General features: G+C 35.9%; 1 protein-coding gene across 2 annotated transcripts in view; it reads left to right on the top strand.

Annotated features, from left to right (window-relative positions):
- DYNC2H1 (dynein cytoplasmic 2 heavy chain 1) overlaps positions 1-26,829 on the top strand; it is a 139,759-nt gene that overhangs the window by 97,940 nt on the left and 14,990 nt on the right. For both annotated transcript variants that reach the window (XM_015279695.4, XM_417173.8), the window contains exons 83-85: positions 3,683-3,799; positions 12,511-12,720; positions 15,243-15,332. In XM_015279695.4, coding sequence (XP_015135181.2) covers positions 3,683-3,799; positions 12,511-12,720; positions 15,243-15,332 — 417 coding nt within the window. The remainder of the gene's footprint in view (positions 1-3,682; positions 3,800-12,510; positions 12,721-15,242; positions 15,333-26,829) is intronic.

Below are 26,829 nucleotides of genomic sequence, written 5' to 3'. Positions count from 1 at the left end.
AGAAATATTTCTTTGAACAGCTCTGTAAAGGGATATGTTTTTTCAGTCAGAGAAATGAAATGTAGAAGTGGTTTCTGTGCAAAGACCAAAGCCTTTTAAAGCTGGTAGATGGCAGTAGTGTATCTGCTTTGCTATTTCCTATAGATTTATTGAGAAAAGTTTGTTAGCTCTCTGTTCAGAAATGAAAATCCTTTTATCCACTCCATAGTCATGGGGAAAAAAAAAAAAATAGATCTTGGCAAATCTGTTCTGTTTTTTATTCCTAGAACAGTTATAATGCTTAGTTCAGGAATTATTTATCCTAGACTTCTTTTTTTTTTTTTTTTTTTTTTTTTTTTTACAATTTAATGATATAGAATTTCACAATACATTGTAGGGTTTATTTCATTCCTCTTTTTCGAATTATAATACCACATGTGAAGTTTGACTTTGTTGTGTAATGTTTACAGTAGATTCTTTATGAAATAAGTACTACACTTAGATATGTCTGTTTTTATTATATTTTGTGTTTGTGAAGTACCAATTTTGCCTGTAGCTGTGAATTACCAAAGGCAAGACATTTTCTTCATGTTCTAGGTGAGTAAAGAACAGAAATGGATTTTGTGGTCCTGGAATTCTGTTTTTATCAAAATTCCAGAGGAGGAAATGTTAAAATCTTGGCATTTCTTGATTTTTATTTTTACTTTTTTTCTTCTTCTTTTCTTCCATTTTCAAGTCTAACATGATTTCCTAGTCATTACATACAAAGCCACATGGGATCACTCATTATCTTTATTGTTTTCCATAGTCTACATTCTCTCTTTTAATTTCTCGGAATATGTTTTCTCGTACTATAATGCAGTATTCAATAATATAACAGCATATATCCAGAGAAACCCATGAAGCATGAAATGGATGAAAATGCTGCGGTACTCAATTAATTTTAATAACAGGGCAAACAAATACTGACATTTTAATCTTGACAGCTCCACCTTTACTAATATATACAATTTACATTCTCCTACGATGACAATGCCAAAAAAGCATACAATATATGAATTTTCCACTAAGGAGGAACAAAAATATTTGGTAATAGTTTCTGTGTACTGTCCATAGTTTTTAGATGTTCTATTCACAAATTAATTACCCTATCACTTTTTCTTTAAGTAGTTTGATTATTTTCTCTTACTTAAAACAGGCAGTTTCTACAAAGGTTCATGGTTCTGAATAACCTTCTTATCCATCCATGACCAAACCATTTCTGTGATTGCTTTTATATTTTCATAGCTTTGATTTCCATCCTCTCATAATTTTGTGGTGTATATATATCCTTTTTATGGTAATTTTTCCCCAATTTATCATATATTCAGAATATTTAGATGTTTATTCGAGCTTGCAAGGGCTTTTAAGAATATTAATATATGTATTAAAAGAATGCATAGAGATTACAAAGGTAAGCATTCAAAGCTTAGGCATTGTAAAAATATTGTGATTTTGATTATCCTCTTTGATAGAAATATGATTAGATTTTCAGATTGCTTAGTATTGTAACCATATCTGTGTCTGCTTTGTACCACAGCAGACTGGAAAAGATCTACATGTCTGCCTCTGGGTCTGGTCACTTCCAAGGCTCTTTGTGGTCATACTACCATCATGTTTAAGGCATGATGGATCTTATTGTAGAGTAGGTACCTGATTGTAAGGTGACCTGTTGATGGCTACCTCACATATTGTAATATAGTGAGAGGAGCTGATTACTCCTTGAGGTGTAAAATCAGGTTTTCAGGAAATAAAAAACTTCAATCTAAATTCTACAACATAGACCTGTCTATATGAAGTTTTTACAGAAGAGGAAGGAGTTCTGAAGAACAGTGCAGCCCACTTGAGATCTGTCTGTTGTATAAGTAGGAAGGAAAAGGTAGCATTCTTGGTGATACACATGCTTCAAGTAAATGCCTAAAGGTAGCAGCGGTGAATTTGCACTTGTCTGTGGTAAGCTCGATTTAAGTGACTATGCACAGTGTGCACAGTCAACCCAAAAGTTAGTTTTATCCTTAAATACAGATGGCTGATCACATTCCCTTTTAATTTGTGTCAGGGTCTCACTCTAGGTACTCAACCACTGTGTGCACCTTTCTGCCCTGCTATGTCTTAGGCCCATTTTTGTCCTTTCTATGACTTTCATGAAAATCATATTTGTTATATATAAATATATAGATAACATATATATATATGCTATATATGTTATCTATATATTTATATGTTATATATAAAGTTATTTGTTTTGCCTAGAGATGAGTACAGCTCCCATGGAGGGAACTGTTCATCTTCTCTGAGATCTGGAAGAATCACAGAGTATGCAGAATTCTCTAGGAGAACAGATCATGTTTTCATTTGTGATGGAACTAATAAATGCCTTTTTTTTTTTTTTTCCAGAATTAACCGTATTATTTATCAATATTATTTTAGCTTATCTGAAAGTATCTTTAAACTTGTTATTCTAAAAATAGGTTTATGTATTATACAATATATTTATATGTATATGTGTCTTGTGAGACATTTAACATAAGTATAAAGTGTAGTAAGTGTTATAAGTTTTAAAGTAACAGTTCACTGTAGTACCATCTTGTAGTGCTTCATACTCCCTGTTGAGGCTGGTTAAAAAAAAAAAAAAGAAGCTGATGTTTGCTTCAGCTGAATAAAATTTATCAGAAAAACAAAAGGATGCATGACTTCATTGTATTCCATTGTTTATTACTACATTGTATATGTTTCAACAAAAGAAACTAAGTCTAAACTCAGCAGAAACAGCTTGATTTAATATGCCACCATATAAATAATCCAATCCTTTTAAACAGTTAACAAAATCTGTGTTACCAAGCTTAGGACTTTGAAGTCAAATGAAAGAGAGGAAGTCGTTCTATAACATGTATTGCAAAAAACATTCTATGAAAAATAACTGAAATTTACTTAACATGGTTAAAATATCCCTGCTTAAGGGGCACACTGCTTTTTTTCCGTATAAGTTTAATTGCAGTATCTCTTTATAAACATATGCATATATTTGATGAATTTGTTTGGAGTTTCCAGGATTGCTAAGAAGGAGAATCAGCTGGATATGATAAACTCAGAGCTCCCCTTCTTTCTGAGAGTTTGGTAGTTAGCCTTTTAATTACTTAAATGTGTATTTACTCATTTTAAAAAGAAAGAATGTTTTTCTAAGAGAGTAAATACACATTCAACTAATCTGAGCTAGCAAGAGTAGCTAAGAAGGAGATCCATGGGAGATGAGAATGAATTTATTATAATTCTCTTGGAGTTTTGTTGCCTGATACATACTGTATATGTTTAGTATGTACTATGTTGTGTTATTGATATTTTTTTAGCTCAAGCATTTTTCCATAGATTATGTGGAAAAGAGGATTTTGATTGAATTATACACCTGATTGGTTTTTGAATTATAGCTGTACACAGGCAATGAATGTGATAAGAAAAATAAAGGAATGTTTTTGGTTTTGAGCTTAAGAGGCTCAGGTATATGCTTGTATATGGATATTGCTTGTGTTTTAATAGATGATGTTCAGTAATTAAGTATGCAGAAAAGTATAGTCCATAGATAAATTAGAAAGTATTTGCTACTTGCATTTTTGTACATTTTTATTTATCCTTCTCCACTATCTGCCTTTGTTTTCCCAACACTCAGGTCATTTCACAGCTTCGGATCCTGAGCAGGTCAGTAAGTGCTGGCTGCAAATTTGACAGAGAAATATGGTCAACTGAACTTTCACCTATTCTCAGCCTATGGAAGAAACTTAATCAGGTAGGAAAGTAGCTTTGAAAAGACAACTTATTTTTTTTTCTTCCCAGTAACTACTTTAAAAGTAAGGTTTAACAAATTGTCTTGGATACTGAAACATAAGGAGTTTAGAAGTAAATTAAATGCATTTGAGGTGGGAAGTATAATGTTACATGTACGTAAATTAACTCTGCATGTGGTATAATAGCCAATCTCTTTCTCCTTCATATGGGAGTGAGACCACACTCATAAGACATGATTAACATCTTGTATTTGTATTCACAAAATGTTTTTCTTGTATGATATTGAAATATGCTCACTAGCTTTAAGATGATGATTCTCTTAAACCCTTTCTACAAAGCTTGCAATATCCAGTATCACTTCCTTTTTGTTTGACTGGGTTCAGTTTGGTGGCTGCTTTTTTCATGTGTGATATAAAGCTTGGTTTCCAGCTATTTTTGTTGGTCTCCATTTAGCTGCAGCATGTACACATTGTCTTTGAAATGAAGGTACTAGGCATGCTAGGGGAAGATTTTTCTCATCAAATGTCAGGTGCCTACTTAGATGTGAGGCCATATTTTCTCCTCAGTGGTAAGAAATAGAGCCGAGACATTGCAGCCTAAAAATATGTCTTATACATAAGAACATTGGAATGAGAAAAACCTTTCCCTTACTTAGATAATAGCATACAAAAGAGTGACATGAGGTATACATTAGAATTCACAATTACATTTTGAAATGTCTCAAATCCTTTTCTTATACATACTAAGTGTATGATAAATCATATTTCTGTCAAAATAATCTCTTGCTACTAAATAATTCATGATGAAATCTGCCACCTCTGAAACAGACTGTTGTTAATCAGGTCTGTGATCCTATAAAGATAGCAGTATATTTCAACGTGACACCTTCCATTATACCTTGCTAACAGGAGGTTGGTTCTTTACATACCTTTATGCCTGCAATCCTTCTATTCAAGAGTTCCGATGAAACAGTTTCATACATACATATGTACCCATATACAATCAGAAAATTAAAGATTATGATAGTAATGTTTGATAGACTGTTAAATGAAACCAGTTTTAAACTCTACTACATTAATACTTACTAACAGCACCCATTGCTAGCAATTAGTTCAGTTGCATTATTAATTATTTATTATTTTTTATTATTATAATTATTTATTAGTAGTACTACATATTCAAAGTGCTATTCTTTAAAACTTGTATCATTAATTAGATGTGTCTGTACAGTAGCATGAATAAGGAAGCCATGTATTTTTTTTTTTTTTGCTGTTGTCCTTGATGATCTTAGTTACCCAGGTGAAGGTAGTCAAGCCTTAGAGTTCCGTGTCAGGGGAAGCTGGACTGAAACGAGGTCTTGCCTATTGCCCTCAAATTTGAGATCCTCTTTTGTAAGAGTTTTCAGTGGCAAAATGTGTCTTAATCCTTTATCCCTGCTCCTTAACTAGAGGCTGTGCAATGTGGAGTTTCTTTATGCTGTAGCAGGTATCGTATTTAATCACTTAGCTATTTTTCTTTCTTGTTTACCTTTATCATGTTACAAAAAGCAGAAGCAGTCTTTCCAGATCTTAACGTTGCCCTTCACCAGTGACCAGCAGATGACCATTGCCTAGTTTTGTTCATAATTAACACTGTTCTCTTTTTAGCCTGAAACTTTCAAAACCTTTACTGTTGTCCCACACTTAACACCAGGAGACACCTGGTGAATTCCTTGTCAAAAAACAAGCTGTCTTCACAGATTGATTGCAAGCTTAGAAGGTCATTACTGGGACCTCATAGTAATGGCCTAGTTAGTACAGCCTTTTCCTAGCAGTTCTAGTATTGTAGGACAACTGTGTACAAAAATGTTATACTATATATTGTTTGCTATGCTTACTATATTATATTTAAGTTCAAAAAAACACAATTATTATTTAAAACTTGTGCCTTGTGTACACTACTTCTGTGAATGCAGGAGGCCTCTGTTTAACTACAAAACTCTTCTGTTCACTACAGATTAGTATCAGCCTTAATGGTTTATACAGTCTATGGTTTGAATGATCTCTGACCACTGACCACCTTAATTTTCCCCATGTGAGTTACCATATAGTTTGTATAGTTCAGAGAACTGAGCAGCTAGTTTCTTTCAAAGATTTTTGTTTGTTGATGTGAAAGTAGGTATTCTTGACACACTGTACCTGAAAACTTCCTTAGAGATGCAAAATGCTCTTTTTGATCTGTGTTGTAATAAGGGCTCAGTTTAGTCACCTTAAACAAAGCTTTGTTCACTGTATCAGAAATCATCAAATATTCATAGCCAGGCAGAAGCTGCAGGAGACCTGTGATCTGCTGGGTAGGATGCAGAGGGAAAGTGAGACATGTCAGATGTCACTAGATGCCCACCTGAATCAAGATCGTGGTGCCTATTTATACTTCTGCTTCATTCTAAATAGAGGAAAAAGTATCACTTTGCATCTAGAGAGGAATCTACATTTGTCTTAGATTTTTACTGCTCATGTGTACATTTTTACTGCAGTTTGTGAGGAAAAACAAACAAAAAGACTATTTCAACTTTCTTTGCTTTCTAACATTTTTCTGCTGTTAATAGGTTCTTTTTTTTTTCTGTCATGTGTGGATCTCCTTTAGAATAGGATGACATCTAGGCTGATGTAGTTTTTTTTGTGAGAACGTCTGCATAAGTTTCAAAACATGTATATATGCCTTTCATCAATACTTGCTTTAATAGACTGTTTGCTTTACACTTTGAAAAGGCTAAGCATCTAAAAAAAATACATACATTGCTACATTATGATTCTTTATTCGTTGTTCAGTGTTTGTTTTCAGAAGTTTTAAATAAAGATCTGGAAATTGAAATAAAGAAAATAGTTGAATTGCTGTTAAGATCCACACATGATTTTATTCTTGCGTGAATGGACACAGAATATTAGCTAAAGTGATCACCTGATTACAAAGAAGTAAAATCACAAAAAACTGTTTAATCCTGCACCTGTGAAGTTTCTTTAATTTATTCTCTGTTCTGAAGCGTATCATTTTTATGTAGCTGCAGACTGTCATTATCTTTTTTTTTCCTTTATCAGTTTGATACAGATATTAGTAAAGTAGAAGCAGATGGGATAGATGATAACAAGACCTTCTGTATCTCTTACAGGAAGTGTCTTCTTCCTGTCAAATGTACTTATTCCCAGTGGTAGTTGGAAATAATGGTTAACTATTTCAAAATGTCTGAAACTCAGGAAGTGTAGATCAGTATAGATCCGTAATACACTATAGATCCAGTACAGATCGTAACTGATTCCAGTTAACATAATTTTAAAGCTGTTTTTAAAATCACTCACTTTTTATTCCAAAGGCAGAAGTGCAACTGAGGCTCATTATAGGGCCTCATATGTAGACAAAGATTAACTGTGTTTTTAAAACATTTTAAACACTTCTAAACATTCTGAGTATGTAAATCAAGGATTAGCTCAAGAAAGATTATCTTAGAAGTGCCGTGAAAATAGTTATTCAGCATCGAAATGCTGATGATTCTGAAGCATGAGAAAATTTACAACTTTACTTAGATGTAACTTATATAATTTCTACTGAAATAATTTATCATAATCTTCAAATGTGCATATATGTTTGTCTGTACTCTGTTAATACTGTATGATGATCACTTCTATATTTTTGTGTGTGTCTGAGTTTAGATAAAACAATAAATAGCAATTGACTACATATTTCTCTGAACTGAATATCAATATTTAAACCAATAAAATTAGTATGGAGCACATAATCAGTGGTAGAACTTAAGTAGCCAATGAATTTGAGAAATCAATGATAAAACATGTTTTACCTGATACTGGCCAATATGATGGTTTCACACTGATGGCTAGCTAAAATCCACCATGCTGCTCTCCTGCTCCCTTTTCTCAACAGAGCAGGTTGAGAAAATATCTATGAAAAAAAAAAGTAACAGTGGGTTGGATCTCTCACTAATGTCTGTCACTAGCAAAACAGACATAGGAACATTAATGTAATCTATTCCATACTGCAAGGAGATTAGAACAGTGAGCTGCAGCTCTGGCCTAGGACTCTCCATGGGCTGTGGCCTCCTTCAGGCCATATCCACTTGCTCTGGCATGGGATCTATTTGAATTTTTTGTAAAAGCAAATTGTCATTTCTCAGTTCATAGTACAGAGAACAGCTAACAGGCAGTGAATGTACACAAGTTGGCATAGCAGTTTTTGCAGAAGAGCCCACTGGAGGCAACCAGAAACTGCTCTGCATACACCTTCTCAAGAATGGTAGTGACATTCCGCAAGGTTCAGTCCCTAGCAGCTACTGGAGCAAATATCTCTCTAAAATTAGAAATTTGAATTAAACAGAGCTCTAGAAGGACTCAGCTCTGCAGGTCTTGTACTCCAGGTTACCCCTGCCAGAATGGCTGGTTCCTATGTGGAAGAACATCAACGAGTAATAGCGTGAGGGCCAAAAAAGCTTCAGAAATCTTTCCACAGTAGTGCACATCTGAGTTCATTGCAAATAGCAAACCTTCCTAGAGGCCAGGTTGGCAAATGAGAATTGCTTTTCCCTGAAGCAGGGAGTTGTCCACTGCTGTTGCTGAGTATTCCCTCCTCCTACTTCTCTGTGGGCCTAGTTTAATTGGCTTGTGAGTTTCATTGGACAGTGCTTCCACCTCCCTCATAGCTTATGAGGGCACTATCTGTTCGTGCAGTCTTGAGATGGAGCAGGAATGATCTTGGTGCCAGAAGTCACAAGCTTGCCTTTGCCCTCTTTGTGAGTAGTTCCTTCCCACCCCTACAGGCAGAGACGTCACCTTCAGCCACTTCAAAGAATCTGGAGCTGGGTTCTTTTACTTACATCACACTTATAATCTGGTTTTGTTTGAATTATACATTGATGTGCTCAAAGTCACACTAGCAAACCTTCCTTTTTCTATTTAGCTGTTATGGACTGATGCAGAATCTTTTGACTACCATTTATGTTAGCTTCCTTTGAAAATACTCATTTTTATTCTTAGTGTTGGAGAGCACCTTTGTAATAAATACCGGCCTATAACTGTTGCAGTGCCTCTCAGAGTGATTTAGTAATAGCTTAACTCTAATCAAATTAATTAAACTCTTGTGAACCTGCCCTTAAGTTAAAAAAAGGGAAAAAAAGCAACCTACCACACAAGCCACTTATGCTCAATGTAAGCTTGCATACGAGATTATTTACTGATGAAAATGAAGGCTCTACTAAATAACTTGTCAAACAATTGTTACACAGTATTTTAAACATATCTTCCTTGATGTCAGTTGATGCCTCACCGCAGCCTGTTGGTCGGGACAGCACCATCAGACTAATCCAGTCTCCTCATGTTCTTTTGTCTTTTTTCTTCCCATGCTACCTTCTGCCATGACAGCTTAGACCAGGTCCCATATAGGGATGTAATTGTTACGGGGTGGTGTACAGCACTATCCAAAATAGTGCAGGCATTGCCCATCATGAGATAGTTTTCAGGGAAGTGCAAACATTGCAGGCTGCAAGTGGGGCTGCATAAGTGTTCCATCATGTCCAAATGATGGTCTGCTGCAAACAGAGACAAGAGTAAGTGCTGTATTCTGTTTGCAGGATGGATGCATTTTTTTGCCTTGCTGCAGGGAAACTCTTTAATACTTCTATGAAAGTTAAAAGGCCCACTCATACTAAAAATGCTGAAACTGTTTCAAAGCAGCATTTGCAGAATGTAAGATCATAAGCTGTCATGGCTGCCAAAATCATGTGCTCCGTCTTCTGTTGTATTTGCAAACTGCAGGTTAACTAATTGTTTTAATAATGTTGCATAATGCTGAAAGACAAATGAAAATCAGTGGGCTGTTGCTCTTTTATCTAAAAGATAGAAACCTCAGCTTTAAGAAAAGAGCATTACTTTTTTAACCAAGGAAAATCAATGAAACGGGAATAGACTGTCATTCTTTCATGTATTTTCAGCAAAGAAATAATTGTATAATACACAGTAGAAGCTTTGTATCTAAAAAAATAGCCAGAGAAACAGGAGGGCAGAATAAGTACATCAAAAGACCAATGGAAGATTCCAAAAAAACACCACAAATGAAACTGAATTTAGAATCAAATGCAGAACTAATCACATACAGAAAATACATTTTTGTTATAGCTGTTACATTTCTGAGGGTTCGGCTTTCAGAACATACAGGAGTTTGAAAAAGCTGAATTTCGGAAGATTGTGCAGGAAAGCTTAGAGCAGCTTACGTGAGAGTGAAAAATCTTACATTGTACAGAGATAGGAACAAGTAACAGAACTGAGAGAGGGAAAATGATCAAAGTCTCAAAATACATCTAATTTAATATTGGTAGTATAACATAGCATTTAATGCTAAAGATTAGAACCTATCTTAAATTTTTTTTATGATTAGGAAAGAGCACTCAATGCTTCAGAAGTTCTTCATCTTAATTTCCAAGCAGGTCATGAGAATATTTTTAAAGCTGATGCGAGTTATATACATAATAGATTTTTAGGGGATGTAATAGAACGTTAAATGTATAAGCTGATATCAGTATTCACGTTTAATTTTGCTATAAAAGTGACAGATTGGTTCTTTCAACAAATTCTCAGGAGAAAGCATTAAAGCATTATGAAATGAATATGCGGTTCATAGGAGATGGTTATGTAATGGACAGCATGGAGGAACTTGGAGGCCTCCTACTTCAGTAAGTTTGTCATGAATGGAGATAGGGTATATGAAAGACTGAGCAAAGCAATGTCTTTTTTCTGCCCTTTTTGCAATTAAATACTCCCACAAGAAATGATCAACTGGACTATGCTGCAGAACCAAGAAGCAATTTATATCAAATATGATCTGGAACACAGATCACATAATTATATTTTTATATATTCAATGAACTGTGGCCTTAGGAGAACCGAAGTGAAACTCATACTGTGATTTCAGGATTCATGCAAAGACAAAATTCAAAACTTGACTTTTATAAATGCTGTGTGTTTTTTACACTTTGAACAGTGAGTTTGTTGTATACCATTTTCATGGTGTGGGGAGGACGTTATCCATCATTTTTCAGTCAGTCATAATGTTAAGTATATTTAGTCTTTCAGTTAGCATTTCTTATGGTTTTCTTCATAGTTGAGTGTTTGTTCTGACAAACAGAGTGCCTGGGGAAGGTTATGGAGGCAAACATCCTGTGAGTTCTGGGTAGCAAGATGCCATTCCAGATTTAGAGAAAGGGACACCCTTGTGCAGACAGTTAGATCCTTACAGAGTCATCAGCCCCATAGGTGCAACCATGTGAGTTACATAGAAGCTGTATTTATTTAAGCTTTCTCTGCATCACTTCTGTCCCTGGATTGTTTTATGGTTTCGTTTTTCTTCTTTTGTTAATGCTTGAAGAACAACTTGCTAGACAGCTTTTCTTAGAATGGCTGAGTAGTTGATATCAGTGAATCTGGCTTTGTCTCATGGGAAGGGATTCTTCTTGCAGCGTAACAGAAGTTTCCACTGTTAATCTGTAGACACACAGTAATTGTCAGCTTAAAACACTCTACTTCTACTGGACAATTTAATAATGCAAACTCTGCAGCTGTTTATTATTCACTCACCTGTTAATAGGTACCATGTGTAACTGGGCAAGGTTTATAAATACTGATAACATTTATGTTTGTGTTGTACTTAGTATGTGGTTATCCTTGGTGATACGCAAAAATTAAAACAGTGTGTGCTTAGTTTTTGAAACATATTGTACTCTGACAAGCAGAGTTTGTTTCTTAATATAGCAGTCCCACTATACGCTATTCATTATAAAAAAGATTGCTTCAATTTTCCTGTTAATAAATGTAATTCCTTAAGTAAGACATCTTATTCTATACAAAGGTAATAAATAACAGGTGTCGGGAGTAAATGAATGTGGTAAGAAGAAGAGACGTATAGAACTGCATATATGTAAAATAAAGTACTGTATGACTGTGTATATATCTTGTATTTAAGAAATACAGTGATCCTGCTAATCAATTTTGGGATGAAGTGTGTGAATTCTCTGCTTTGCCTGTCATAGAGTCATAGAATCACCAAAGTTGGAAAAGACCCACAGGATCACTCAGTCCAACCATTCACCCATCAACAATAGTTCTCAATAAACCATGTCCCTCAACACAACGTCCAAATGCTCCTTGAACACCTCCAGGGTTAGTGACTCCACCACCTCCCTGGGCAGCCCATTCCAGTGCCTGACCACCCTTTCAGAGAAGTGGTATTTCGTAACGTCCAGCCTGAACCTTCCCTGGAGCAGCTTGAAGCCATAATTTATGAAGTAGTCTTATCAGAACAAAAGCTATATCTGCAACATGGTGCATATTGACCAGTGCAGTCCTGTTATGCAGAGTATGCTACTGATTATTATATTGGCATATTAATGTAAATACTATTAACGGTGATTTTGATAAATAATTTTAAGGAATCCCCGTTCTTTTAAAGTAATAAGGTGAACAGAGTTGTCTGAGAAGGTTGGTGCCTTTACTGAACATCACAGGGATAACAGTGAAAGTGTTGTAGTTTTGATTCAGTCTCCAAAAGAAGGGAATGTCTGAACTACTTTGCAGATACCAAGGTCTTTTGAGGTATCACAAATTAAACAAAGAATATGGGTTATAACATCATAGTTTCCCTCAGTTTATTAACTGGTTGTCACATGTTCCTTTTTAGAATTCTAACCTGATTCATCAGAAGGTGACTCCTCCTGTGGAGCGACAAGGATCTCCAATCTTATCGTTCATTACTCTTGAACAATTCAGTGCTATTCGCCTTGTGCAAAGTGTCCATCAGTCACTTGCTTCTTTAAGTAAAGTCATTAGAGGTACCTCTTTACTGAGTTCTGAAGTACAAAGGCTTGCAAGTGCTCTGATAAATCAGAAGGTAAGTAATTTTTCATAAATTTCTTTTAAAAGCAATGAAAATAAAAACTCGATGATATTCTGATACATATATTTATGTCACCATTTATTCTACACTTTTTTATTAACAGTTACTCTAAAATGGATTAGTGAGTTCCAGAGGTTCCTTAAAATTCATGGATCTTTTGTGTGATGATTATACTTATGAGTTCAAAATGGATTCTCAGATGTATCGTGAAGGTTCAATACTGTCTGAAGGCCTTGAGTAGAGAAGGTTATTTCTCTCCTTTAACAAATGGTTGTCTGTGTTACAGCTATTTTTAAGCAATCATGAGCAACTTCCAGTATTAAAACAAAGCCATTTTACATCTTGGAGTTTAGGCACATCTGTGCAGCTCTTATGGTTAACAAATTGCTGCTAAATAAGCTGTATGTTGTTTGGAGATAAATAAATTCATTATCTGGAAACCTTCCAGATGGCCTTCGTTTTCCAGAATGCTTTTTTGATGTTAGAAAGAAAGGATTATCGGTTGAAACAGCCTCTAGTTAGCTGTATGTATAAAGATTGCATATATATGTGTGAGTTATCTATATAAATATTTAATTTACTAATATTTATGATCTTTAATAACTAACAGAAATGTTTTTGTAGAACGAAACCCAGAAAAGTGTTGCTTCAACTATTTGCAGAAGCTTCTGAGTATATTATACTTTCATTAAGCTTTTTCTTACGGACAAATCCGATAAGATTAGAAGTTGTTTAATAGTATTTCCATTCCAAATACGAAATCATTCTATATAAGTCAAATATATTAGCCAGTAAAACATGTAAATCTGTCCCCATTCTCCATTTTTAGATTTTCGTAAATTTTAAGTTTTACTGCAGTCATAATCACAGTTTGCAGTCTGCAGTTATTCATTATGGATTACTGCCATACCACACCAGACATGTACCTATCAGATTAACCTATCATATTGCCCTATATTCTTGATTTATGAGAGAAGTAACTGAAATCAATACATCTGTTTTATCCATGTTTTCTGGCATCAAACTGGGCTTGTTTATAAACTAGTACAATTCGTGTATGCAAACGGCCACACACTGTCAGTAATAGCTTAATAATTGGATTCCAAAGATAGTCAAACATTCATGTGAAACTCAGTGTTTTTTTCCACCTGTAGCAATTTATCAGTTGTCTTGATGATAATGCACAGATACTGAGACTCCTTCTACAATGAAAAGTAATTCCCAAATATGTGGTTTATCTGCATGTGTGGAACAACTATTTCAAATCATGTTGTGTTAGTTATTGATCTGTCAAATTTCTAAATAAAACAAAAATTAAATTATTTGTCTCTTTAGAATAACAAAACAGCATTTGTGAGCAAAATTGGAATACAAATAGGATAAATGAGCATTTTTATGTAGCAGTCTCGTGTTTTTAAACACATTTTGACTGTATGTTTGAAACTGGTGCTGAAGTACGAGTCATAGTAAATGCAAAGAATACATGTAACGTACAATGGCCATTTTTTAGTATTTATAGTTACATTTCTTCTCATTGATCAAGAGTTTGGGTTCCTTGTGTGCTTGAGCTGCACCCTTAAATTGGAAGCAGCAGGAGCTATGAAGCCAGTCACTGACACAAAAATGTACTTAACGATTCTATGCATTTTTATCACTCCCAAGCATCAGTTCAGTGCTTCCGGATCTACTGAATGAAGTATTTCTGGCATTTCATATGCGTGCTTAGCCATTTACCTTGACACAGATCACTTTATTGGATTGTGACCATAAAGCAATCTCTTCAGCAGCTCTCCAGGGAGACTATTAGCAGTCTCTTGTAACCACTGCAGCTAGATCTCTGCATATTTGTCACCTAAAGTGATTCACTTAATGCTTTTCCTCTACACTGCTTTTGCTTATTTTAATGTGGTCGTGAATTAGCTCATAAAGGAGTATTAAAAAAAAAATTATATTTGAAAAGAACAAATATTTTAGTTCTTCTAAGATGACAGCATCTGAAGAAGCTGCTAGAATGCAAACAGAAATGTGAAAATAAATGTATGACTTCCAATGATTTCAACAATAAGTGTTATTTATGCAAAATTTAAATGTTAATATGCCTCCATGCTAACAATTAGCTAAGATCTTTCTTTTTAACTTAGATTAATTTAGAGTGATATATTATCAATGTAAGTTGAGTGCCTTCTAAATGATAGTTAGGTGAACTGTCTGTAAATGCATATCTATTAATAGTCTGCAAACACTGAAGGATAATGTTTATTCAAAAGTAAATAATTATGCAATAAAGCATGCAGCTTTATATAAAGTATAAGTATATAAGCTGCTTGTTCTTGTAGATGTACTTGTTCCGTAGATATCCTACAGAATTTGTGTTCAAAGATCCAAAAACTTTTTTACCTATAAAGTAGACATGATAGATTCTTTGAAAGATACCTTTCTGTAAGGAGTTCTGTGATCAAATTGTGAAAATCTTCAGTTGTTTTGAAATACTTTCAGTAAGTATCCTTTTATTTCAGTGTCCCCCCACATGGCAGAGCAAGTGGGAAGGTCCAGAAGATCCTTTACAATATATTAGAAGTCTTGTAGCTCGAGCACTTGCCATACAGGTAATTTTAAAGAGTCATTTTAACTCAGTATCTTGGTGTTCAGTGACACAGTATATCATGTGTATTGCATTATAGTAGTTAGAATATGTATCATAAGGCTTGTTAAAATGAAGACAGAAAACAAAGCAATTTCAGCAACTTCATAATTAAGTTAAAAATACTGATAAAAGTTGTTATGTGCTTTAGAATGGACATATGCCTTAGATTCCAATCATTAATGTCTTTGTGATCAACTATGGAGGATAAAAACATACTCAGATTTATCTAAGAAAAGACATAACCTTTAATCTGGTGGAGAAATACGTATAAAAAGGAAAGAGAAGCAATTCTTACAATGTAGAAATTAAAAGGAGAAGAGTCTTCAAAGCAAATAAAGATAATATCTGCATCCTACAGTTTTACAAGGGGATATTTTAAAGTATGCATAGTCTGACAACAGTTTTATCAGTCAACAAAGAAGAGAAAGTTTAGGATTTAGAGTAGATAAGTTGAAAGGACCTTCAAAGATTACAGTGTCCAACTGCCTGACCACTTCAGAGTTAACCAAAAGTTAAAGCACATAAATTAGAATATTATCAAAATGCTTCTTGAACACTGACTAGCATGGACATCAATCACCTGTCTAGGAAGTCAGTTCCAGTGTCTGGCCACCCTCACAATATAGAAACACTTCCTACGGCCCAGTCTGACCTCCCATGACTCAGCTCTGTGTTGTTCCCACCCTGCCATTGGTTTCGGGAACGGAGCCCAGCACCTCTCTCCCCTCCTTAGGCTGCTGCAGAGCACTGAGGTTGCCTCTTGGCCTCATCCAGACTGGACAGCTCAGGTGACATCAACCTGTCCTCACAGGACATGCCCTCCAGCCTTTTTACCAGCTTTGTTGCCTTCCACTGGATGATTTCAAATATGTTAATATTTTTAGATCATGTGTCCTTCAATATTGTCTGCCTAGAACTGCACACAGAAGAGATGAGGCCACACAATCACTAAATATAGAAGGAGTCACTTCTTTTGACTGCCTGCCTATGCTGTGCATAATGCTCCCCAGAATGCAATTTGCCCTTTGGCTGCCAGGGCACACTGCTGACTCATGCTGAGCTGCTGTCACCAGCACCAATCCCTTACTGCTGAGCTGCTCTCCATACACTTATTTTGCAGTCAGTATTTGTGTCTGGCATTGCACCGTCCCATGTGCAGTACCCAGCATTTATCTTTGTTGAACTTCGTGCCGTTGCTGACTGCCCATCTAGATCCCTCTGCTCCTGTCTGTCTAGATCTCGCTAATCCCTCCAGAGAGTTGATAGCATCTCCCTGTTTAGCATCACCTGTAAACTTGCTGAGGTTGTGTTCCACTCCTGTATCCAGACTACTACTGATAAAAGTGTTGAAGTGGACTGTCTCTAGAATTGCACCTTGGGGATCGCTGCTTGTGACTGCCAGCCAGATGTAGCTCCAATCCATTGAGCTCTGCTATTGAGCCAGTTCATCACCCAGCGTCATGTGAACTTGTTTGGTTGGGTAGTATGTCCAGAAGGATGCCCTGAGGAAGGAGAGCATCAAAGACGTTCCTAAAATCCAGAAAGATTACATCCACTACCTTCCATTCATCCACCAGGAAGGTGATCTTATCATAGAAGATGAAATTACTTTCCCTTGATGAAACCTTGTTGGCTATTGTAGTGGAAATGCGAGGTCATGCCTTGAAGTTGTACTTGAGCACCTGGTAGGAAGGCAGGGCCAACCTAGGGGAGCTCAGGTGCATGCTGTGCACTTGAGTGAATAGAATGGGTTGATCCAGGATCCACCCCTTCCCAGACCTTATTTAAGGGTTACAGTGGAGACCAGTGCATCTCTCTGGAGAACCCTGCATGCCTGGGGCCTTCTGAAGGGAAGCAGCTTCTTTTCCTTATTTCTGTGCCAGTGCCTGTTGTGTTTGAGCAAATCCTCCCTCGCTGTAGCCTGGCACCTTGCTGCTCTGCTGTCATTGTTGCACTTTCCACTGCATTGCATCTGTTCCTGATAATAGCTTTATCTTTAAACGCCTTTCAGTGTTCCCCAGGACAGTCTTCTCCATAACATTTCCAGAGACTGAGTTTATACTAACAAGGTCTTCTTTCATGCCCTTTTGGCAGGTGGGTATAACTCGCAATCTTCCAGTCAGTGGGGGCCTCCCCAGACTTCCACAGCCTTTGGTAAATTGTTTAGAGGTGTCCGGATATAAAGTCTGCTCATTCCTTCAGCATTCTGAGGTGAATCCTGTCAGGCACTGTGGATTTAGGAGCAGTGAGCTGATACAACTGGTCCCTTACAATTTCAATGTCCAGACATCTATATTTAAGTAGAAATGTCTTTAGTTAAAGTACTTGAATTGGCAGGAGAGTTATATTGACAGAGAGATAGAAGGGATTTATTTATCTGCCTACTATAAATTAATATCTAAGGACACAAATGTCAGTATTCTGAATTTATGTGGAAAGTTTATTCAGGAGTGACCAGTCTTCTATTAGCTCCAGACAAGAAACAGAAATCATTTGTTTCTGACAATCTTGTCTGGTGGTATATGACATGTATTTCTGTAAACATTAGTGTTGGCTTTTATTTCGAAAGGAGATTTGAGGGGAACATAATTTCTAGTCATAATTTTTTCTAGAGAAACTATCCAATGGAAGTTTCTGAAGCATTAATAAGATTCTTGTTATGCAAATCATTTATTTTGGTTAGTACTTAATTTTACTTAATTCTCTCCTGCAGAAGCGGCTCAAACTATGAACAAACAAGTCTGAAAATATATAGCAGCAATAGATGCTACTATAGCATATATAGCAATGATAATGCATATTCAGATGTTATTTGGTCATATTTTTAGAGTTGGACTTAGTTCCCTGGGTCTTTTGACTGATTATTACAGTCATTAATAAAAAGCATAACTTACAGCTTACTGTGACTGTGTGTCAGCTGTGCTCATCATCTTCAAGAGTAACTCACAATTGGTGACTTCTAGCATTTATTTGGTTGTATGAATTTCCTTACTTCTGTGTTTTCTTTAAGCAACAACTTAAGATTAGAGGACAAGCTTCCTTGTGGAATACACCTTCTATACAAAGTGGAAATAGTGTAACAGATGAAATTACTGTTAAGTAACAGTAATATATAGTTTTTAACCAAGCATATTCAAAAAACTTTTATTTCCATACATTACTCTAGCTAACTATTGACAAATGTACTGCGTTCTGTCACCACGATAGTAATCTTCCTTTTTCATTGTTCAAACTGCTGACAGTGTTGTGCATTTGATTTATGATTTGTAAATTGTTTACAATGCAGAAAATTTTTTACTGTCCAAGAGGGACAGCTTCTTAAAGCAGACCTCTGCAGTAGATATTTAAGTGTGTTTATAAGTTGTAACTTATGTTGGGTTTTTTTGTTGTTAGCAAAAACAGAAATCAATCACAGATGACCAGATAATGATTATTACCTTTTTGATATAACTTTATGATTTGAAATATACAATCCTGTTTTGTTCAAAAAAATTCTTGATCAGGCTCTTCTGCTTCTCAAGCTTCTGATCAGATCTCAACTGGAACACATTTTCTGTTTTTTCTTCAATATGAATTTTACCAGAAAACGTGGATTATTTCTTATTATGCACTTAAGTTGAATCATCCTTGTTCCTTAAATGTGATTCCAATTTATTTTTATGCATATTACACAAAGATTTTGATTTGCCTTAATCATTTTTTAATTAGTTTTTTTTTTCCTCTGACTTTTCATTATTATTTTATAAATATATTTTATTCATTAAATATATCTTGGGTTTCTCAGGAATTTAATAAGGGCAAATAGATATTCTCATCATTCTGAAAATTATCTTCAAATTTATATTACAGTGAAGGCCCTATTTTTTCTTTTAATCAGTTTAGTTTTATATGAATTTTGTTGTGTGTTCCATCGTTAATTGTACCTCCCTCTGTTTCCATCACGGTAAGATAATAACTCCTACCTCCACTATTTGGGAAACTTTGGTTTATGTACTTCAGGAGGAAGAAAAAAATACATTGAAACTTGAAAAAGGTAAAGAAAGATTGCTTCTACTAAGGATGCAGTAGGCCTGTAGTTAAGCTATTAGTTAAAGGCTGCCTTGTCAAAATGTTTACTGCCTATGCAGAAAATAAAAGCAGCCTCTATGTGACAGGAATCGAATGGTGTTGTATTATAATTTGGGACAGTGTATGGAGAGGCTTCCTTGAAAGCCTCAATTTGGTTAAAAAAAAAAAAGAAATTAAAGTAAACATCTTGAAGGCTTTTTTGAAACTCAGCCTGATATGGGGATTCCCAGTGGAAGATATTTTGAAACCATTATTAGTTGCATTTGATATTGTTGGATACATTGCTTTCTCTCAAATCTTACAAAAGCATTAGGAACCTAGTATTTACTAAACAGCTAAATTAGGATTATAATGTGTACTGCACTGTATCTTGCAAATTATCAGTTGGTCTTTGTGTAGACATTACAGCTGTAAACTAAAATGTATAGAATGAGTGTCTTCAGTTAACAGCATTTTTTGGTTGTATTGCAGTGCCTTACCTATCTATTTTCTTGAGATGATTTGTTATCTCAGACATTTCTATAGCACACGTTTGCACCATTTGCAGTGGTGGCATGTGGGCTGGGCTGATAATGTTTTTGTTCATTATGTGTACTACTCTTGCATTTCAGTTCTGGATGCCTTAGATTTCTATATGACCTACTGAAAAATATGAGGGAGAGAAAAAAGTGGGCCTGTTTGAACAGCTGTTGCCATAACAGCAAAGCAAAAGTAAGAGAAGGGAAAGCAAGGAAATGCTGCTTCAAAATGAAAAGCTATGGCTGAACAGCAATTCATTGCACATGAATAGTATTTCTCTTAAAACTTTGTATTGTGAGGAGTGACCATGTCTTTAAAAAGGTCACTAAGCTGGAGCCCTAGCAGTTCCAGGTTGTTTCAAGGGACAGCAGAATCCTTTAAACATACGCTCAAGAAAGCTTAATCCAGTGGACTGAAGGATGTAGGGGGATTCCTTCCCTCCTGAGCCTGCTGAGATAACAGGCTGGTGTTTGTCCCCATTTTCCATGTCCTGCAAAGCTGAGGCTGAATTCCAGAAGAAGCAGCAAACACATTCCACACAGACACAGCCAGACACATATCCTGACAGAGAGAAGTACCTCTGCAGGCAGCTACATAAACCCTGACAGCATGAATAGCCCTATCGTGTTTCTTTGGTTCACTGCTCATGGAAAACACCCTCCATGATTCTCTGATTTTTGATCTCTCTGCTGTCTGGTTTCCAGTCCCTCAGTCTGCAGCACACAGCCCAGACCTCTGGCTGTTATGGCATGAGGTTTGTTAGTGAATTCCCTCTCCCCACTCTCCCTAGACGAGGGAGCACATGTGCACAGAAAATAACTAAAGATAGAACTTAAAGGACAGGACAAACTCTGCTGATGCCATTCTCACTTATCCCTGATCCACTCTGAATCCTCCCTTTTCCCAACCTTTGGTACTACCCCTAAATATCCTGTTATATATTCACCCACTCTGGCAACTCCATGGAAAGTCTTGTACCCCTTAGAGTAAATGCTATAGAGAATCCACTCTATTCTGAAGAACTCTGTCAAGAATATCAAAACAAAAATATAACTACGGACTACTGTGATCTGCTAAGAACCTGAGCGTTAATTGGTTGTCACAGCTTTCATACTGTTGCAATATGATTTCACTTTGTTCAGAATTTATCAGCCAGGATACGTCTTTAAATAACTTCTTTTTATCTAAATGATATCTGCTTGGGAATAGGGGCACAATAAAAATTTAGATGTTTTCCTTCTCTCCTAGAGAAGGCAAATTTGAAGATATAATAGATCTTATTGTTGTATCCTATCCCCCTTTAATCACTTATTCACTTAAATTAAGTAGTGGCTGTATAGAATAGTAGTAACTTGTAAAGATACACTGTCCAAAGAGGAGTTCTAAAGGCTATGTTGTAAAATAAAGATGTCAGACTGTGACTGGTCAGTGAAAGTTGTCTGCTGAAATACAGTTTGTTTTCCAAGGAAGCTAAAGCAGGTGAAGCTTTTTTTATGTTCAGAGAGTTCATGTCCTCTTGTGACTTAGCAGGATGATGTATTCATGTCTGGGGGCCTGAGATGGAAGGATTCTTTAAGTTGTTGTTTTGTTGGGTTTTTTTTGTTTTGTTTTGTTTTTTGCTTTAAGCACCAGCTGAAGGTTTTACATTCCAGAGATATTGAGATCATTATTCTTTGAATGAAATAAGTCTTACAGACTCCAGTGAGCTTCCACGCTGAGTCTGCAAGCTCTGCATTTTTAAATGGAAGTAATGTCAGTGTACAGGGATTATACCTCGTTTGGGAAAATAATTGGTTTTATGTGTGGGAAAACAGGTTTTAAAATGCAGCATTGGGAAAGGAAAGTTATCTTTACTTGCATTCGGTTTGGTTTCATTGTGAATTATTGAAGCTCAATTCCAATGAGATTCAGATCCTCTGTTAAGGGAGGCATCCACAGGTTATGGGTTTTTCTGTAAACTTCAGCCTTAAATCTTCTGAAATGTAATCTGTTTCAACAGAATTCAACTCTTGCTGATTACATTCTCAATTCTAAGCATGTTTTATGAGTATAGGTATTTTTTTCATTATTAAATATTACCGTGTAAGCAGAAGTTTGAACAGCATCCTTCACGATACCACTAAACAGCTGATGATCTATATGATTGTAGAAAATTGACAGCAGAAGGCAATCACTCATAAAAAGACTTTTGTGTTTCATAAAAAAGAAACAAGTCATTACTGTGCATATTCTAACGAATTAAAGAAAACGATCATTTTTCTGGATCTCAGTTCAATTTGTTAATTTGTTTTTTTTTTTAAGCAGACTTGTTTATTTTTTAATGTATGGAAGCAAGTTACTCTCTACATACTCCATAACCAAGAGGAAACTGGGTCATATGTTTAGTGTGTGTATGATTTAATGCTGCAGTTTTACGCTTTATTAAATCTAATAAAATAAACATCATTCGCTGATCTTTTTCTTTAAGATTCAAAATGCATTTTAAGAATGCAGAGAGAAAGATGAGCACATACAGTGGTAAATATAAATGAACTGTATGTATTTAAATTTTTAAAATTTATAATGTGGATTCCCTAATTTTAAATAACTCATTTTTCATTCTTTCTTTATCATGGACAAAACTGTGCTGCAAAAGATAAAGCAGAGGGTAAAATGGATAGTCTAGTCTGAATTTTTAATTTAAAAAACTTTACATATTTTTCAAATTTCAAATCTGTTCTAATGAATATATACTGGATTTGTACCATTCACTGTAGTCTCTCTCTCATAAATGTTAAATATTTAATGCTAATATGTCTAGTTATGCACACTGAAGGTTTGAAATTTTGCCTACATTTCTTTGTGGCACTGAGTAAGATCAGCCAAGAGAGAGCATACACATGCTGCAAAAAGGGAAACACTGAATTGAAAGGAAAAAATAAATGGTGGTGAGAGTGATCAGACACCAGACAAATGTGTGGTCCTTAGGAAAGTCTGTGAGATATTTTCCCTACGTTATTCCATCTGTCTATCCAGGATACTTCCTGAGAACAGGCTTGAATGTAGCATCGAGCCATAGAATCACCAAGGTTGGAAAAGAGCTCTGGGGTCATCCAGTCCAACTGTCCACTTACCACAGATATCTCCCCACTAAACTATGTCCTTTAGAACAACATCTAAATGTTTCTTGGACACTCCCTGGTCTGTTTCCTCTACGCAATCTTGTAGCCACAATGCCCCAAGCCTGCAGCATTGCCTGGGGTTGTGGCCAAAGTGCAGGACCCAGCACTTGGTCTTATTGAGCTTCATCCCATTGACCTCAGCCCAGCCTGTCCAGATCCCTCTATAGGGCCTTCCTACCCCGAGGCAGATCAACACTGCCTGCCAACTTGGTGTCATCTGCAAACTTACTGAGGGTGCACTCAATGCACTCATCCAGGTCATCAGTAAAGATACTGAACAGAACAGGCCTCAATACCAACCCCTGGGGAACACCACTCATAATGGGTTGCCAGCTGGATTTAACTTCATTCTCCACCACTCTCTGGGCCCGGCCATCCAGTTAGTTCTTTACCCAGTAAAGAGTGTACCTGTTTAGGCTATGGGCTGCCAGCATCTCCAAGGAGAATGCTGTGGGAGGCAGCGTTAAAGGCTATGCCAGCTGCATTTTCTTTGTGAGGTCTTTGTAGCACTTTGCTACCTTGGGAAAAAAAATCTTACTCTGTGTGTGGGAAAGTATCAACATCTCAGTAAGGACTGGAAAGTACACTCCTTTTTGTGGGCCATCTTCATCTAGTCCATGCTAAGGCTAACGGGTGTTCTCATGATCCCCAGACTCCAGTAATGTCCAACTTAAAAAGACTAATGAGACTTCAAGGACAAGGTAGAAGCATGCCAAGGGGTTTGGCCCACAAATGAGACAGTGTCTGAAAGAGATCTCTTGTTCAGCCTGCAGACTTGATGAGCTCTTTCCTCAGGATGTCACCAAAAAAATTCCCTTTCAGGCTTTAAAAAAGGTTTTGTGTGCTACGAAAAGCTGTACTTGAGTTATCCTTATTCTAAATGCTTTACTGTGTAGAAACAAACAATCATATCCATTTATTACACCAATGAAAAAAAAATCTTAATTTCTATGTCTACACAAAGTTATTCTTGGTTGAACAAACTTGTTGATGGTCTGAGCAGTTGTGCTCTGCTCAGTGCTGAGTAAGTAGCATTAACATGACTCAACATGGTGTGTCCCTGGATGCTGTGTTCCAGGACAGGACCAGGCAGTCATGTAGTTGCTTTGTTCCAGTGGGCTGCATCAACCAGAGTTTGTTCTGTGATCTCTTTTTTCCTTGTAGAAAAGTAGAGTTCTTTGTTTGCTATTTGGCTGTCATGCTTTTTGGGATATGTACCCCATACAGCTAAGCAATTTCTGATTAGATTGGTATAGTATGTTTGATAAACTTTGCGTACATACATGAGCATTAGGATGAGGCTTAATAGTTGCTGATAGATGAGATTTCTGTTAAGCAGGCATGGTTGAGAGATTTTCTTTGAATTTTGGCAGTCTCAAGAGAGGATGTTAACAGAAAACTGCTAAACAGCTGAAAAAACCAAACCCAGCAGGTTTTGACTGATGGCTGCAACACAAGCGGTCATTATCTCTGAAGAGGAACAAGGAGTGTGAGGGATATGCTTAATTGAAAATCTGTATCTCGTGGGATGTTCACCAGAGAAAATGAACCGTAGTAAAGGAAGGAGTTCTCTGTTGGCTCCCTTTACCACAATACAGCATTCAAGGTGGTAGAATGGAACGCACAGCAGTAAACTGTTTCATTATTAATCGTGTCTGGAATACTGAATATTCTTTACCCTTTGTTCAGCCTTGCTAGCTTCATCACAACTGCATCCCTGCTCCGGAGGTCCACAAAGAAATTGAAACTCACTTTGTCCAAGGATTAGGGTCAGCAGTCTTGTCTGTTACCTGTAAACAAATATTATACACCATTATTTTCTGTGCCCTGCAACTTCTTATCAGTGGAAGTTGGAAGTAGGACCATAATCTGTGTTCAGTGATTGTCAAGAAAATATCTGAAAGTGGATATTTTTGACATATGTTAATCAGCAACTTGTTAGAATTTTGTTACAGCTCTTATGTAGTCATCGTTTTGATATCCTTATTAAACGTAGGAACCAGCACCTCAGGAAAGTTCAGTTACCATTTTGATAAAAATGAATTAATGCAATAGCCAGAATGAAATCGCATTTGTTAGTGCTTCCCTCAGCTGTGCCTTAGTGCACAACCACTTCTGGCACATTGTTAGCTAGCAAGTTGATGCTAATAGACTCAGAATTTGTATGCTCTAACAATGTGCCATTGCATTAACATTCAGGCTCCCCAAACAAATACAGAACTTCTGAGGCATATCAAACTGAAGTGAAGAAATAGTATTATATTGAAAGCACTAAACAGCAGATTTTGTTTGTATATTCTAAAATAACAGAATGAAATCCAAAATAAAAAATAAACTACGACTCTAATCTAAATACCTTTGTCATACACCATTTAAAAGATAGTATGTACCAACATCATACCACATATCTGAAATATGGCAGTATTCGTGTGTTCATTTTATATAGTGTAACTACAATAGCTCAAGAGTTAAACATTGGAAAAAATTACCCAGAGGGAGCAAATTGCTTTATGATAGTCGATCCTGGTGACCACACTTTCCCCCCTCTGTACTCAGTGCCATAATGAATACCTCTGTCATTTCCTTCCAGTGTAACACAGTTACTTCAGCTGATGTTTTCCCCCAGGTACCACAGCTTGAGAGTGCCCCTGTGGTAGTCAACTGAATACTCTCTTATCAGTGTTAGTTGCTCGCCATCGTTTGCTGTCAGACTTTTCTATTGTCTTACATTTTTTTCTCTAGTAACTTTGAATGTCTCTGAAACTAGTGTAAAGACAGAACTGTGCTACGTATGTTTTCTGTCTATGCATATTTATATAATACTGAATACAATTTTATGCCTACACACAAAAGTGAAACAATTTCTGTAGTGTTTTAAATGATTTGCTATTTCAATAAAAGATTTCTTCTGAGATTGTAGCAAGGGAAAAACATTATAGAAGAGAATATAATCAGGATGAATTAAAACTGGTGAAGGAAAAGTACTTGATTCATTGTAGAGGAGTTCTGTGATCAGCCTAAAACTGTATAAATGATAATGGGAAAATCTGGCAGCCTCTTTATTCCTTCCACTGTTCGATATGAGGGGCTCAGTTTGCTTTGGGATTATGAAAGATAAGGAAAGCTTCTTCTTCAGAATGGAATAGATGCTTCTTGGATGTTAAGATACATGAAAAAATAATATTTGAACCACCTGAGACTGTACTTTCAGATTTATTGTGGTAAAAAAAAAAAAAATTGTTTCATTATACAAAATAGAAACTCACCTTAATTGAAGCATTGAAATATTCTGCTAGGAATTGCTGTACAAAGCTTTTTGCATATTGCTGATAAGCTTAGATGTAGTACTTATAAACATCTAATGCTATATTAATCTACCACGGACAGTTCAAATTGAAATTTATAACTTTAACAGTAAACGTTCTGTGAAATATTCTGGAAATATTAAATAATTTAACAGTTAAAGAGAATATATTAGAAACTTGTTTGAATATGTGTGTGGTGTAAATGTTTTCAGGGTTAGAATCCTCAGTCTGAGGATTCATTTAATTTTGTTTCACAGCTAAATGCTATTTATCAATAGTGCTGTGATTTCAGCTTTCATATGCATTTTCCCAGCTATTATTAACTGTCATAACTAACACAGGGAACTAAAGCCGTATTGTCAATAATATGCTGAAAACTATGTTTAGTGAATTTAGATCTTGACTG

Source organism: Gallus gallus, chromosome 1, assembly GCF_016699485.2.
Source record: "Gallus gallus isolate bGalGal1 chromosome 1, bGalGal1.mat.broiler.GRCg7b, whole genome shotgun sequence".
NCBI lineage: Eukaryota > Metazoa > Chordata > Aves > Galliformes > Phasianidae > Gallus > Gallus gallus.
This window is presented reverse-complemented; position numbering and strand designations above follow the sequence as displayed.